The sequence below is a fragment of the Platalea leucorodia genome, assembly GCF_965183815.1.
Source record: "Platalea leucorodia genome assembly, chromosome: 5".
Lineage (NCBI taxonomy): Eukaryota > Metazoa > Chordata > Aves > Pelecaniformes > Threskiornithidae > Platalea > Platalea leucorodia.
In genome coordinates, this window is record NC_138827.1 from 3,472,278 (window position 1) to 3,488,286 (window position 16,009).

Here is a 16,009-nt window from a genome sequence, read left to right on the forward strand (position 1 = left end):
TATGTATAATTGCAGCTTGTAACAGGGAGGAAAATTTAACTATTCGGACATTATCATTAAAAGGACATTAATTAACCAGATTACCGATCAGGCATATAGCATTAGTATATATTCTCCCACTACAATTTTTTCTTATTGAAAAAACACTTTCCAAAATGTCTCATGAAACATCTTAATTCTTCACAATCTAGAAGTCTTAAGCTGCTGTTAGTGCAGAACAGAACTGGCAGTCGGAATCAGAACATCACCTTTTTTAATAACTTGATAAATATTTCTAGATCTGACTTTTGGCTTCTTGTCACATTTTGCTGTCACTTTTGACTCTTCTTCCATTCACTGGTGCCACAAGTTCGCTTCGTACAGTAATGGTATTCAAAAATGGTCCTAGGGAATGGGAAACTAAAATTTTGATCCTCTTATCTGTCTCTTTATTTTGGTTCCCTTGAATGCTTTAAAAATTTTTTATAAGGGATTGTTTCTTTTTACTGTCTTAATTTGGTACGAGGAGAAAAAGATGAACACTAATTACTAACCTGTTTGTTACTTAAAAAAGAGGAATGAGTGTTATTATTTTGCTGTATTTTTTTCATTTTTATTTATATTTTTATTTCCTTCTTGACAATTGTTATTGTAGAAATTTCCCTAATGGCTTGTATCTCATTTTTATTATTGATAATTTTCTTGGGGTACCTCATAAGGAATCTTTATGAACAAGGGTCTTGTGTTTAGCATTCATTCATGAAAGATAATTCCTGCCTAAAAAGAGTAGGTCATTAGTTGGAATGGGCGAACATCCTGAGATCGCTAATTCATACTGAATTAGCTCAATTCATTTGGCTGGTATGAATAACTGAATTCATACCACTAATGGCAGGAACAGGTAAAATATATTGTTCATGTTTTAAAAAGACATTAAAAATTTTATATGTAAAACTCAACAAAAAAATGAAGTGGCCTCCAAAATACCAAATGAAAGTACTTACGTGGGAATACATTTGCCAGAGATGGGTGATCGGCGAGTCTGGAATCTTTTGTTCTGCAGCAATCCCTACAGTGCCCTTGCTTTGTGTATCAAATGCTCTTTCTGTATGCCCTGGTGGAACAAATAACACAAAATAACCAAATTCCATCACTTACTCTGTCCTGAAAGTTTAAGCCAATTTGAGTGATGTGTTACAAAACATAATTCATTTTTAATGGATTATATTTTGCAAAATTTAAAACCAAAACTTAATTGAAATTTTGGAACAAGAGAAGTCTACAGACCATGCACCTCTCTGTTCCAAGTCAGCTTCTCCCAGATTCTCTTCCTGAATTTAATATGAAGCCATTCAGGCTTCACACCTGGCCAAGTCAATAGGCCTATTTAGAGAGGAGTCTCTTAAAATTTGAATTGTCTGTTTGGCAATTCGAAGAACTTTATGGATACGCCGGTGGGATATGGGGCGTGCTCATTATTTTTGTGCAGCTGGTCTCTCACTGACTCCTGCAGGATCTACTGAAAGAATTTACAATGACTAGTAGCTTAACGATGGGATGATAAGTTGACTTAGCAGTTCAAGTATTCACCCACAAAATGTGTGAATTCGTACATAGTTGCTAATTATGCGCAACATAGCGAACAATTAAAGTGCTACTGTTTAAGTTGTTTATACTCTGAAAAATCACATTTGATATTCCAGTGCTAAAAGAAGTATTTATGATGCTTATGGTTCTTATGTTGGTGCTGGTACTAACTCAAAAATAGTTGCAAAGCAAATATTAATTGTTTTTAGTAAACTTTAGTAGCTAACATGGGAAATACGCGGTTTGAAACTTAAGCATCTACAGCCATAAAAACCCTCTCTCGTACATAGCTTTTGAAAGACAACTTTAGAACTGATTTCCATTCAGTCTTTTAATATTAATTTTTTTCTTGCAGCATAAAGCGACTGTTCTTCAGTAAATGTTGTTGTCTTTGAAAATTTGTTGTGTTTTACTGTAGGCAAATAATTGCTGTGCCCCATATATTTATACTTGAAAATAGCGTAACTAACTCTAATTCTTACTATTTCAGCCTGGAGTTCTAGGATATTTTGAGTTCAATGCTTCACCTCAACCGCCTGGTTATTTAACATTCTTCACGTCAGCATTGCATTCATTAAAGAAAGGTAAAAGCTTCATTTTCGTAATTCAAGGCATCTGGGAATGAGTTATGTATATGGGCTTCAGTAGTTTTTTTGCAGTCTTTTGTAACTTGGGAATTGATCCCTTTTGAGTGTTTCTTGATGTTGATCTAATTATGAGACGGTCTTTTATTACAGTGCAAGGATTGCTTACACAAAAGGCTTATTTAATGTGATCGGCCATCACGGAATAAAGTATATGACAGGCTGCTAGTCAAGGATACGTTAAGATACATTTTCCTCAAAAACCTAAATGTGTAGCTGCCACCCATATGGAGCCAGAATCAGACTAGCACTTGTTTAAGTTGAATCCAAAAGTGTTTCTCTTGTGCAACATTTGAAATGTCAGGTTCAGAGGCATTAGGATGAACTTGGCTTTGTCAATACTTAACAACAAAGTGCTTTCCTGGATGGAGTTACAGAGCTGGTACAAGGCAGCATGATGAGGAGGGCTTTCTCCCCCTGTTGTTTTGCATTAATAATCTAAAATACAAAACCTCTTGTGTTTAAATATGTAAACTTTGTATATGATTAATACCTTTTTTGGGGGGGAGTCATAAATTGTGGATAGAACTTCCTTGAAGTTAAGATTCACACTTTCTAGGGATATCTCCTCCTGTCAGCAAATGAAGGAAATTGATACCATTATTCTGATTTTTACTGTGCCACTGACTTGGTGTGCGATATAGAGCCTGTTCTCCTAGATTTTGTTCTGTAATTTCCCCATTTATATGTTGGGATAGTTCTTTGCAACGTAAAGATGAGAAGCAGTCTATCCTTGTGTGTACATATTTATAAATATAGAAATACCATAATATGTATTTAAATAATCTATATTTACTGTAAATGTACATCATCTGAACAGTCAATGTTCATACATTTTCCTTATCTGTATATCTCATCTTGGCTTTTGAGATGCCATAACACGTAGCAAGATGCATCTGTGGTACCAGATTCTATATTTAATAAGCAAATCAAGAAATTGGACAATTCAGGTTAACATTCTCCATACCTTGAGTGCAGAAGAGGAACACGTTTTTTTTCTTGTTGCCTGCCCTTGTCAAATTTCTTCTACCTCACTTAATCACCAACATTGGCAGTTGCTGTTCAGTAAGGTTTCTGTGCCTTTACCCAGCAACGTTCTGTGTTTTGGTTTGAAGGTGTTCTGAGGCCTTCAGGAGAGAAGTTCGGTGTGTATAATTGTATTTAAAAACTGAAAATTTGCCCTTTCAGATTACCTTGGAACAATACGCTTTGGAGTGATCACTGATAAACGTGTTGCAGAGGAGATCTCATTGGTGCAGTCAGGCAGCGTGTATTTGCACAGACATGTCAACACATCTCTTGTGAGTATCGTATTTATGTTGTAGTGACTCCGAGACAGTACATGGAGATAGAAGCTCTGTCGTAGTAGACCATGAATAAGTGTTTCACGGAGCTTTAGGATACAAGATGTTTAAGAACGATTTTTTTGTACAGTAATATACGTTTTCATTCTACCAGTCAGCAGCTGTTCGAAACAGTAGCTAAGACCCAAGTTGATCGTCTCTATCAAAACAAAACCCCCAAAACCCAAGCACCTCAGAAATGACTACGCAAAGACTTCTTAAAGTTTCTACCTCTTTCAGTGGGGCAGAATTAGGCGGCTACTTGAATAAGGATATGGACACAGAGATTCTGTGGAGAGATAGTAGGAATAGTGAAAACTTGCATTTTGGTTTAAAGGTATGACATTAGACTGATTAGAGAAATCATGCAAATTAATTTAATTGAAAATTTATAGTAACTCTTAATCCATGTGCCTCATTTTGGAAAGACTAAGACTGAAAATACTAACACTTAGATTTGCTGTTTGGCATAGAGACCTTATCTATCCACATTGCTACCATGAGTGGAAACTCTGCGAAGATAAGTATTGTAGAGTGTATTTTATTCAGTTGAGACTAGGGAAAACATGGATTTTTCAGGTTAAATTGCTGGTAAATGCATAAAACTGCTTTTGTCTGTGCAAGTCATTTAAGATAAACTTTCCTTAATTTATTAAAATGACCCTAAAAGCTGTGAGTGCTTTTTATTATGCATTTCTTTTCCTGCATTCAGTAATAATTAAATGCAGTCTTGATGTTGGGGTCTTAAAAGACTAATTTAAAATGAGTTAATATGATGAATGAGTAGTGGGAAAAAGTTTTCTAATATGCCGTAAATCAAGATACGTGGTGATACCAACTTAGAGCCTGAGCTCTTTCACTTACAAAGAAAATTTATACTAGTGAGAAAAGTAAAGATTATAAAGATGTAGTTAAACGAAAGAGGAGCTTCCCTGGTAGAATACTTTTTGCCTGAAAGATTGTGCGTGTTACTATGATGTGATGAGTATTTGGGAAGATTTCCCAAAGGGAAGGGCTATATGAAACGCTGAAGCTCGCTGTATAGTGTCATTAAATTTAGAAAGAGAGTTTTAGGCCTTACAGTAACGAAGCATGCCATGTTTGAGAACTGCGTTCAGTGCTAAACCAAGTGAGGACAAATAATTTTTTTTTCCCCCTTGAAGATCTATCCAAATGACATCATGAACTATACTGCTGAGAACATATGCAAGTGGGCTCTGGAAAATCGAGAGATGCTCATACGCTGGCTGAGACCACATGGTGGAAAAAGCCTTCTTCTAAACAATGAGCTGAAGAAAGGACCAGCACTTCTCATATTTATACCGTACAATCCCCTAGCCGAAATTCATCCTCTTTTAGATGAAGTAAGTGAAATAATTATTTTTTTACTTCAAAAATACTAGAACTTGAAAACTCCAGTCAGGGTTCTGAGCTTAATTGTGACAGACACCTCATTTTATTTCACTGTTCCAAGTATTCAGTTTTGTTTAAAAACATGTTTTCTCAAGCCCTATTATCACAACTCCCTTACGGTGGTTTGCATCCCACACAACATGCCTTTGTCTCATGTCAACGGTTGTTTAGAACAAGCACCTAACTCTTTTCCTTGACTTCTTTTTGTGGTGAGTGCTGTGTGAGAGATTCAGATCTCTGGTCTTCTGTGCCAGCTGCCATAGCTCAAACAAACGAGCAAGAATGTATTGAGTATTGCAGGACTCGTGTTTTGTCCACCCCATTCTATTTCTCCTCTCCTTCCATCTTTCCAGAGGTGGTTACGCAAGGAAGAATGGACCTTTTATTAAACCAGGCAGTGTTATTTGAAATATAGCCCAAATGAAAAGCTACTCAGAACGAATCTGATTTTTGTATACTGTGCGTTCCTTAGTCACCTTCCAGTTTTCTCTTCCTCTGCCGTTATTTCCATTTCTGAACTGCCTAGGACAGGAGTTTGTGTAGCTGTGCAGTAAATGAGATAGGGAAACTAACTTGGCTGAAAAAGAATTTTTTTCCCTGGGCTATTTTTCAGCTGGAAGCCATTATTGCATTTAGTATATCACACAGCTGCACACCACAGCGGTGATCACAGAGCACCGAGGGCAGTGTGGAACACGAACCAAGCAACTGGAAGATGAAAAGCAGGCTAAGTTTTGGTGGCCATGCTGACTTACATACATGGCGCCTGTGTCCTGGAATGTGTGGTTTCCATGAGGAGGCCTAATTAATATTGCAGTGTCTGAAGCAATGAGGAAAAAGATGAAGATAACTTACAATACCATATTTAGCCAAACTAGAAATAGACACAGTAAAAGCTAGGCTGCTACAAGATAGGGTTGGGGAAATCTTTGTGGAAAGACTGGAAAAGAACTGCCATTATTCTTGTACTGACCTGTCTTATTTTTGGCAGACTTAATTCAGTGATGCTTGTCACAGATTAAACATTCTAGTAACGGGTACCGCTTATTTAGATCAAATCACTGCAACATAAGATGTTCCGTTTCAGATTTCATCCTGCTAAATAACAATATTTACCTATATCAAAATGTGAAATGAGATACAGAATATTCCACTTGATCCTGTACAGCTTCACTTTGATAGAGAGATATTATGCAACTTGTTTACCATAGGAGGAGATGTTTGCTGCAGCCGTCCTGTGGGTTTCATCAAGCAATGAAACCACTTGACTGTAAGGCAGTTGCAAAGAACAAGGCTGTCAAGTTGTATGTTGAAAGCTCTCGGAGCAGAATTTTTTTTTCTGATAATAGCTCACTGAAATGAGATTTCTTGTTGCAGATCTGTTTTTCTGTTCGTAATTTCTTCTCACGTTTCTCTATGTAGGTAGTAAAAATCTTCAGGCTAGATGATAGTATGAGGGGTCAAGTTTCTTTGAAGTATTTAATTGAGCATTTTCAGGATGAAAACATCTAACAATGGATTCTCAAAGGCTGTAACAAACTGTTGCTATAGACCACATCTTAATACTGATGGTCCTGTGACACAGCACCCCTCCTAGATGTGACACTTCAACATCCCTTTGATAATTATAATGATTCCCATCAAGTTCTTGTGTAAGCGTTGTGTGTATGTTCTGTATTTTGATGATGCTTAACGTGGTGGATGAGGATGAAGGGGAACTAACTCTTTGGTTTTTCTTTCTTGTATCTTATGCTATTTATCTCCTAGAAAGGGAATTCCTTCTGTGGTCCATACCCATGCCTTTTTCACTGCTTGTTTCCCCTTGGTTATGAAAAACAAAATGGTGATGCAGCACGGGAATGTTTGCGCTGAGAGGCAGGCTTTTGTGGTTTTTCCCTTTTTTCTTTCTTCTCCCAATAAGTCACACGTTACGATATGCACAGGACACCTGCAGTGTTACAACTATATGCCCATGGCTGGGAGAATACTAACATTGCTTCAACACTGTTAGTGATTGTTACAGAATTTGTGCACCACTTATACCGGGAAAAATCTCTATTCCCTTTTCATATGAGAATGCTTTTATTTATTTTCTCCTCATATTGGAAAATAAGGGAAATTCGGGAACCTGTACTGATTAATGCCTCATGTAGTGGGATTTAACCTTAAAGTGTAGTGTTATTGCACTGTGGTAAGTATGACGCAAAGAGGACCTTGAGATCAGTGTGGTGGACTGAAAAATTTTGAAGTGGCTTTTTGTCGTTCTGTACGTTTAATTCTCACATGCTGAAATATCTGAAAATTTAACTTTGTTACCAAGTCAGAGCCTCCTATAATTTTTTGTAAGAACGAAGGAGTAGTCAACTTCATGTTTCTGAAATTCCATCTCTAATTGCATATACGTTGTTAAGCCTGCAACAGATAACTGCATTTGAGTGAACTATGTACAGTTAATCTTGCCTTTTTTTTTTTTTTTTTTTTCCTTCCCTTTTTCCCCTATAGATTACCAAAGTGGCCTTGGAATACCACAGCTGTAATAAAAGCCAGGCAGCTGAGCCAGATCTTCAACACTTAGGAGACACTGATTCACCAGCTTTTGATTCCTCTGTACCAGATGCACATATGAAATTATCAGAAACGTTTTCAATAACCAAGTACCCATGCTGTAACACAGTGGTGCTTCCTCAGTGGCATTCAATATCTAGAACTCACAATGTCTGTGAGCTTTGCGTTAACCAGACACTTGGTGTCAAACCAAATAAAGTCCATGTGCCACACTGTAACTTTTTAGAGATAGAAGCAGCTTTGGACTCTTTCTACCTCCAGGAACATACCTTTTTCCAAGTTATATCAAATACCATAGAATGCAGCAATTTCTTAAGTTTCTATAGTCCTTTTAGCTATTACACTGCATGTTGCAGGACAGTAAACAGGCATTTTTTAAGTTTCATTAGTTCTGAGAAGACCATCTTTCAGACCCCCAAAGTAGCATTTTCTTCCCATGGGAAGAAAGATAACGCCCAACATTCTATTCCTCACATTGAGGATAGGAATTGGTTTATTCCTGACCTTCATATAAATGGCACTAACATTACTGGTCTGAGCTGCAGGACCAACAAAACCTTGAATCTCTATCTACTGGATTCGAATCTTTTTTGGATTTACGCAGAGAGACTAGGAGCGTCAAGATCTACTCATCTTAAGGAATTTGCTGCCATTGTTGACCTGAAAGAAGAAGTGCACTATGTCCTGGATCAGAATCAATCACTTGTTGGATCTACCTTGGGTATGGTATCCACTATACAAATGCTTGAAATAAGAAAATTAAGTTTGCAAGTAAGCTTATGAGTGGAAAACTTAATGCCGTTTTGAAAAGTGAGACTATAGTCAACATTGTGAATCATAATTTATTCTATTCTAATTTATTTAGTAACCAAGCAGTAGAATTGTGTTCTAGATGACGTAAGAACTAAGTTTCATAGACCAAAAGTCATTTGCTTTAAAATAAGTGATCCTCAAAATGTGTGATTCTTGGCTGCATTGAAGGAATTGGTAAAATCTAAACTAATTTGCTTGTGGAAAAAAAAATTACTATGCATCTAAGACATTTGATGTTACAGAAGACGTTTGTATATTAATGGTGGTGGTGGTGTTTGCTCAGCTGTTCTGTGTACTATAATATCCCAGAATTTTGTGAGATGCTGCCCACTTATCAGCAGAGACTAGCCCTTCCTCTTGTCCTCTGAAACCAACTTATAAATTGTTTTAAATTTATTTTGAAAAGCATGTGTGTTTTCAAGTTAGAGCTCTGAAGCGGTTTTAGCCAAACCTGTCAATACTCAATTCCTGGCTGAATTGGAGGGGAAAAAAACCAAAACAAAAACCAAAACCCCAGCGAACCCAGTGATGGCAGTTCTGATTTGTGTGCAAGTTATGGAATAAGACACAGCATGCCTAACCGCATGCATTTACCTATCGTGATGATGTGCAAAACTGAGTCCACCTTCAGAAAATGCAGGGGTTTTTTAACGTTAGCAGTGTAAGCAAACATGGAAGTAAATTCAGGTGAACATAGTATTAGAATAAATTGTTCAAGAAGGTGTATCAGTGTCATTCTTAACAGCATTAATTACGTTTCCATTTTGCCGTAAATCTGTAAATACAAAAGTACGCACCACATGGAACAAATAGCCATGCTCTTACTAAGGATCCCATCCAGCCCTGTATCCTGTCTCCATCCCAGCCCCCCCGAAAAAACATTCTGGAAAAACAGCCAACCCCCCCAGTGACCATAAAAGGATGCTTAGGAAAAATTAAAGTCAGAGGGAGGAGATAGAAATTTCCTTCCCCTTTCTGCTCCCAGTACTTTCTGTCTCAAACTTGTTGAGGTCACAGGATTTCCTGAGCATGCTGAGGGTTTCTCCGCTGAGTAACACGGCGCATTTCTATTCCAAGTCACTCCAACGTACGGAAAATTTTTGCTTCTACATATTTTGTCAAGGAGTCACTGTGATTTATGTTTGCGTTTTGTGGGTTTTTTAAAAATTTTATTTTACTTCCTTAAGCCTCTTAACTTTTGATATTTCAAAATAACAAAAGAGATTTGTGTTTAATACCTTTAACAGGTTTCAGTTTTTATGGGTGGTTTCTGAAAATTCAGGAGTTTGTCTTTTAATTAGCCCCCTCCTTTCAGTTATTCCTTAATCATCCGCAGGTATTCCAAATCTGGAGATCTAGAAAGAAAAAAAAAACTGTTTTCGTCTGGTGTAAGAATTTAATGAAATGCTGAATAGTGAATATAAAGTTAAATGTACTGCTGTTTGCATTTCAGAGAGAAACCTGATGATCTGGTATTTTGTATGTATGTACAAAAGCGCCAGTTTTACTTGGGCCTAGTTTTTGGACTGGAAATACCAGCACAAGATGTTTCTATTTGATCAAGTAACTATTTTCAGTGTGTTTGATATTATATCTTTTGTCTTGATTATTGAATACCCTTATTTTATAATGCATATTTCTCCATCTAAATTGAAAAGAAGGACACAGTCGATATCTTGCAGCAATTTAGAGAACGTGGTCCAGGCTCAGAGCAGTGTAGCTGAAGGTAGTTGAGGGCTTTGGAGCTTGTTTAAACTTTTACCGCTGGCCAGCTGCTCGTGCAGTATCTTAAAACTAAGGAGAAAGTTGAATGAAGAGGAAGGTGTCACTGGTAAACCAACGGCGGCTGGGCAAATTGGCGTGGGAATAGCACAGGTTATAAAGGTCTAAAGCAAAAGGAGAATTACAGGGAGAGTAATTAAAAATGAACAGAGAAATGGAAATAAATGTGGAATTAAGTGGAGCCTTCACGCTAAGGGCCGAATACTTCAGTGCTATGTAGAAAGTGAAAAATGGTGAGAGGATACTATTTAGGCCTTAGCAGGTGTGAGGTTAGATTAGGAGGGCAGAGAATTATTATTATGGTACGTTGAATAGGAGTAGAAGCAAGATTCGAGAATAGTGTGGCAAGTGAAAAGAAGACTTTAATGACCAAAACAAAGAAACAGTGAAATTTTATCTTGTTTTCACATCAGTGGTGGTTACTCGAGAGTTGATACCAAACAGTCAAAAATTAAGGACATGAAACCAGGTTTGAATTTGTATTTTCTCTGTAAGTTCTTCTGAATTCCCAAGTAAAAACTGCCAAAAGCACCTATTTGTGAAACTGAAATAGCTGTGTTATGTATCAATTTCGTTGCAGAGAACTTCATCAAAAATTTCAGTATTCTCTACAGTCCCTTGAAAAGGCACCTTGTCGATGACCCTTCAGTCCGTTTTCACGAGCAGCGCGTAATCACCGAAGTGACTACTAACACCTTTCACGACGCCGTCTTTCTGAGTGAAAAGGTACGCCTCGTTACTGAGAGCTGCTTGCAAATCATTGCTCAGATTTTTGAGGAGGGGGTCTTCTACGTTTTTACAGTGATGTGTTTTGCTTATTGTAACATGAAATCTATTATTTTGTAACAATTTAAAAGTTTTTTTTTTTTAAAAAAAGGCAATTTGGAATAATGTGATCTTAAGTAAATCTGCAAAAGATCTTCTGGTGTTAAAATAATCAAAAAGTCAGTGCAACTGATGCCCTGACAGGTTTCTCCCACAGTTCAAGGTTTGTTGGGTTTTTGGGGGTTGTTTTGTTTTTTTTGGGGGGGAGGTGGTGTGGTTTTTTCCCTGTGTGTTTGAAATACAGATTTTAATTAAAAAAAAAAAAAAGTGTCCATGACTTGATTTTTTTCCTTTTCCTTTCTTCCACTGTAGCAGGATCACATGCGAAATACCTCAAACCCTATGCAACATTGAGGAATATTGTGATTTCTGTGTTTCATACCTCAAAGGAAATAAATATACCACAATTTTTTTCCTATATATTACATTTTTTTTAAAAAAATTACTTTAAAAAAAGTTTACAATGATTGCAAAGTAGACATAATAAAAAAAAAGAAGAAGGTTTTAAACCTAAGGCATTATTTGAAAGCACACAGCAAAAAACCCCACAACTCTCACAGGTAGAAGCTTTCCAATTGCATGCCACAAAATTGCTTTACATAAGATGTCATCCAGAACAATAGTTAAATTACTTTGATTTCTTAAAGATGCGATAGTAAGGATGAATATCCATTGTCTTTCAGGTCTGCAGGGAACGTATACATCTCCAGTAATTGGTTTCCAGCAGCCCGAACTCCTGCTTTGCTAGTTAGAGGCAAAAAGCAGAAGCGTAGACATCGCCTTCCCCCCGCCCCCCCGGAGTACGCAGTCACTGTTAGATACAGAGGAATTTAAGATTGCAAAAGAATCTTGGGAACTGTAGTAAAGTTTGGTGCATTTTCACTTAAAGGGAATGATCCCAAACTAAATAATCTAAATAATCCTCTTCATTTTGTCTTTATGGAAAGAGAATTCCCCGAGAGTTTTTTGTGTGTTAACTCAGTAGACAGAGGGCATCAGTAAATAGCTTATCATAAAGTTTATTGACATTAGGATATCGTCTCCTTTCACATTTTAAGGGTTCCAAGTTTTAGATGTTGTGAAGACTAGTCCTCCTTTACGGCAGGTTAACTACAACAGGTAATCACGCTCTTCTCTGTTTCGTTTTCCAGAATGTCTTGCTGCTCTATTACGCGCAGTGGTGTGGATTCTGTGCTTCTCTTAATCACATCTTTATTCAACTTGCTCGGCTTTTGCCTCCGGATGATTTCACTGTGGCAAGGTAAAAAAAGATGCTCGTTTCATCTCTCTAGAGTAACGCAAGTTCCTTGAGGCCATCGGCCTAGAAAAGAATTACTTTTTTTCTCTCTCCAGTCCTGCAATAGTAGATGTGAGTGTCATCGGCTTCATTTCTCTTTGAATGCATTATTTTGTTTTCCTCTATAAATTTGGTGGTTTTCAATTGCACTGTAGTAGTTATGTAGTTTAATTAAAATTAATTTTTAAACAGTGCAATTAATCTTGAAGCTTCCTAATTTCAGGAAGTGAATCAATAAAACAGCAGCAGAAAATAATTTTTACCCCTCTCTCTCTGATAATTATCTCCTGTAGTACTGTATTCGAGAAGTTGTTTGAGATGGGCAAGATAAATGTTGTTGTGGGTGAACCCTGATGGGCGGCTGAGCACCACGCAGCCGCTCGCTCACTTCCCCCCTCCATCCCCAGAGGGGTGGGGAAGAGGAAAGGAAGCATAAACCCAAGAAAACTTGGAGGTTAAGATAAAATACAACAAACCAAAATTGTTTAATAATTGAAGGATAAGTGGAAGGAGAGAGAAGAAAGCAAAAGAAGCGATGCAAAGGCAGTCGCTCACCGCCTCCTGTGGGTAGACCGATGCCCTGATGGTTCCCAAGCGGAGGATGGCTGACCCCCCGAAACCCCCCCTTCCCTGTTATTGCTGAGCCTGCCGTTGCCTGGTGTGGACTAGCCGTGGCTAGCTCAGCTCGTCGCCCGCTTGTGTCCCCCCCGCAGCGTGTCCCCGGCGGGCAGAGCGAGGCCGTGGTGCTGTGGGAGCGCCCTTCAGCGATACCCAGAGCATTCCTGTCTCATCCACGCTCTCTTCATCACAAATCTAAACCAGAGCACCATACAAGCTACTACGAAGAAAATTAACTCTATCCCAGCCAAAACCAGTTTATAGACATATATATATATTTTATATATATATGCATGTGTATAATATATATTCTTATATATAAATATAAATTCTTATATATAAATATAAAATATTTTTTATCTATATAAGACAGACATGTTTTTGTTTGGCGTTTCCAGGGTTTTTAATGTTTCAGTGCAACCCAAACGTTCTTGTTCGTGTATCTGGTAATACATCAATAGTTACAACATCTGCTCGGATTGCATCCGTGTTTCGTTCTGACTGAACGTACTGCAGGAGGCAGCATGAGATGTACAGGGAAAAAATTCAATTAAAAATCTGGAGTTATCGCCTGTTTGTAGTTGTGGCTTTATTCCCACAGATGTAATGCTGCTCTCAAATCTACACCCATTCTCTTTCCTGACTTTGAAGTTCTCTCGTTTGCTCCATTATTGTTATTGCAGTATTACTGATGTGATCGTCTATGTTTTTTCTATAATAAAATTGTTGTAATTAATAAGAATTGTATTTGTAATCAAAGAAAGAAAATCTAAAAATGCAGAGAAAAACATAACAAGCAATTGAACAAGTGCTTCGTTCATAAAATCTTATGTTCCTTCCTATGTAGAGCTTTAGGAAAAATTGTGCCCTTAAGAATGTGCTTGTCCTTGGAAGAAGCAAAGTAATTTATTCCCAAAACTACTTGAGGGGAAAATATTCATGGAGTTGACCTTGAGGAACAAATTAATGAATAGAAAAAACTTCAGTCTCGCATTGAAGCTGTTAGGCAAGTTTGTTTCGGAGAAGGAAGATGCGTACGTAAGGAGTGACTGTGCGATGTAATTGCTGAGTGAGAGCGGTTGGAATGCTGTACGCGCATTTCTAGCACCACCCCCTTGATATTTGTTAAAGTGAGATTCAGCCTCTTGAATATTGGTAATGAATTCTGCTGACTCATATGCACAACATATTTTTGACTTATTTTCACAGATTATTTAGACTTATTTTCACAGATACTTGCGTTTCCTTCTTCCCAATCCCTAAAATGGCGTTTTACAAGAAAATACAGATTGTTCATCTGCCTGTTCTCTTCATCAGCGTGTCTTTTCTTAACAGAATTGATATCACTCGAAATGACCTTCCGTGGGAATTTATGACAGACCATCTCCCAACCATTTTATTTTTTCCTCATCAGAGGTAATGTAATTCTTTTCCCTGTGGGTTTTTAACTTTCATTTTACTAAGTTATAATAATTTTCTGGTTACATGTCTTAGTAGAGAAAAAAGCCAAGCAGTAATTCATTTCCATATATGCATGCTTACGTTATGCGTATTCTAATTAAAGCAACCCAACAGCAACAAAACAACAAAACCCCCCAGCAGACGTGGGTAGCTGATGGTACGCAGGTAGTGGCTGGTCTCTCCAAAGGTCATTACTTAATTGCTTGTAAGTCTTTATTTATGAACAGCAGCATTACTAACCTTATTCTTCAGTTAATTTTCCTTATTATTTCATTGTATTTAAAATTATTATTTTGGCATGGTCCAAATAAATTAATGAGTGACTACAGGAGGGGGGAAAAGGGGGAGAAACGGTGTAGACGGTGGTGCGACGTAGATCTAGTGCAACTTGTATCTAATCGCTTCTAATTGGATAAACTAAGAGAGATCTCAAAGACTAGTACAGCGGATTCTTGCAGTAGAATGCAAGGATTTCCTTGCGATGTTTTTAATGAAGAAAAATAAAAAATAAGCACAGATGGAGAGTAAGTAATCCAGCCCAAGCCTAGTCTCGTTTAAGAGAACAAAACCTAACAATCCTGACATTACAGAGGGAGAGGAGATCGATTGTTATGTGTTTTTAAAGTAAAAAATTGTCTTTAAAAAAAAAATAAGTAGAGAATCTGAGTACTAAAGGAGGCCTTATGCATCCTTTGGAAATATTACAGTGGTCCTAATCCGTGGATTTTTGTTTCTCCCTCACTCCTCCGTGGTAGAATGAACGTAACGTAACCAGAGGGGCTTTGGGGTGTCCGTTGCTCAAACTGAAGTTCTTTCGGGTTGCGTTAATCTCGTTGTTGTGATGTTTGGCTGTTGGGGGGAAGGCGTGTGGGGCTGGCTGTACCTGTGTGTTGGATCTCGGATTCTTTGGCAATCTCCATAAACCCTGGAAGCGTTCCATCAGCTAAGAGCTAGTCTACCAGCGGCAGAGAGAATGACTTGAAATACTTCTGGCCTTTATAAGCTCTCTAAAGGAGCCGCTAATATCTAAAGCAAAATCTCTGATTTTACCCAGGATAGGAATGGTATTATATAGAGAGCTAGCTCATCTCTTGTCCTGATTTAATAAAAATAAGGGTTAAACTTTCCTCTGTTTTATATTCCATTTATATGTCAGCTGTGTTCCCTTTTGTATTGAAAGAAGTTTCATATTAAACGAAATTTCAATGTATAAAATGCACATTAAATAAGAGGTGTTTTCATTCCTGATAAAATCAGAATATAGAATTTTCTGGTTTTTCCTGCTTTTGTGATATCATTAGTCTGGTTTGGTGACATCATTGTGTTGCCATAAAAGAAGATGAAGCAAAAAAACCCCAAACAGCTGTTACGAATGTTATGATCAAGTAGAAAAAGAATATGGGATGGAGTGAGAAAAGGTAGCTGAAGAAGCAGAAGTATGACACCGTAAGAAAATGTACTTAAAGTGAAAACATTCTCAAAATTGTTTGGAAATTGTATAAAAGTTATTGGCAGATTGTCACGTTGCATGGCTAGAAAAACTGGAAAACCTGTTGCAAATACTGTGGGGGTTTTATTGAGCTGTTCTCCTGCGGTGTTTCTTAAACATACGATTTTTTTTTTTTTTTACCTTTTTTTTTTTTAAAACTATGAATATTTCAACGGGTGCGATACAGTCTTCA

General features: G+C 37.4%; 1 protein-coding gene across 2 annotated transcripts in view; it reads left to right on the plus strand.

The window, feature by feature from the left end:
• Positions 1-16,009, plus strand: part of TXNDC11 (thioredoxin domain containing 11) — a 34,960-nt gene that overhangs the window by 13,768 nt on the left and 5,183 nt on the right. For both annotated transcript variants that reach the window (XM_082313517.1, XM_082313518.1), the window contains 7 exons: positions 2,057-2,150; positions 3,399-3,511; positions 4,717-4,917; positions 7,469-8,252; positions 10,707-10,852; positions 12,103-12,212; positions 14,202-14,282. In XM_082313517.1, coding sequence (XP_082169643.1) covers positions 2,057-2,150; positions 3,399-3,511; positions 4,717-4,917; positions 7,469-8,252; positions 10,707-10,852; positions 12,103-12,212; positions 14,202-14,282 — 1,529 coding nt within the window. The remainder of the gene's footprint in view (positions 1-2,056; positions 2,151-3,398; positions 3,512-4,716; positions 4,918-7,468; positions 8,253-10,706; positions 10,853-12,102; positions 12,213-14,201; positions 14,283-16,009) is intronic.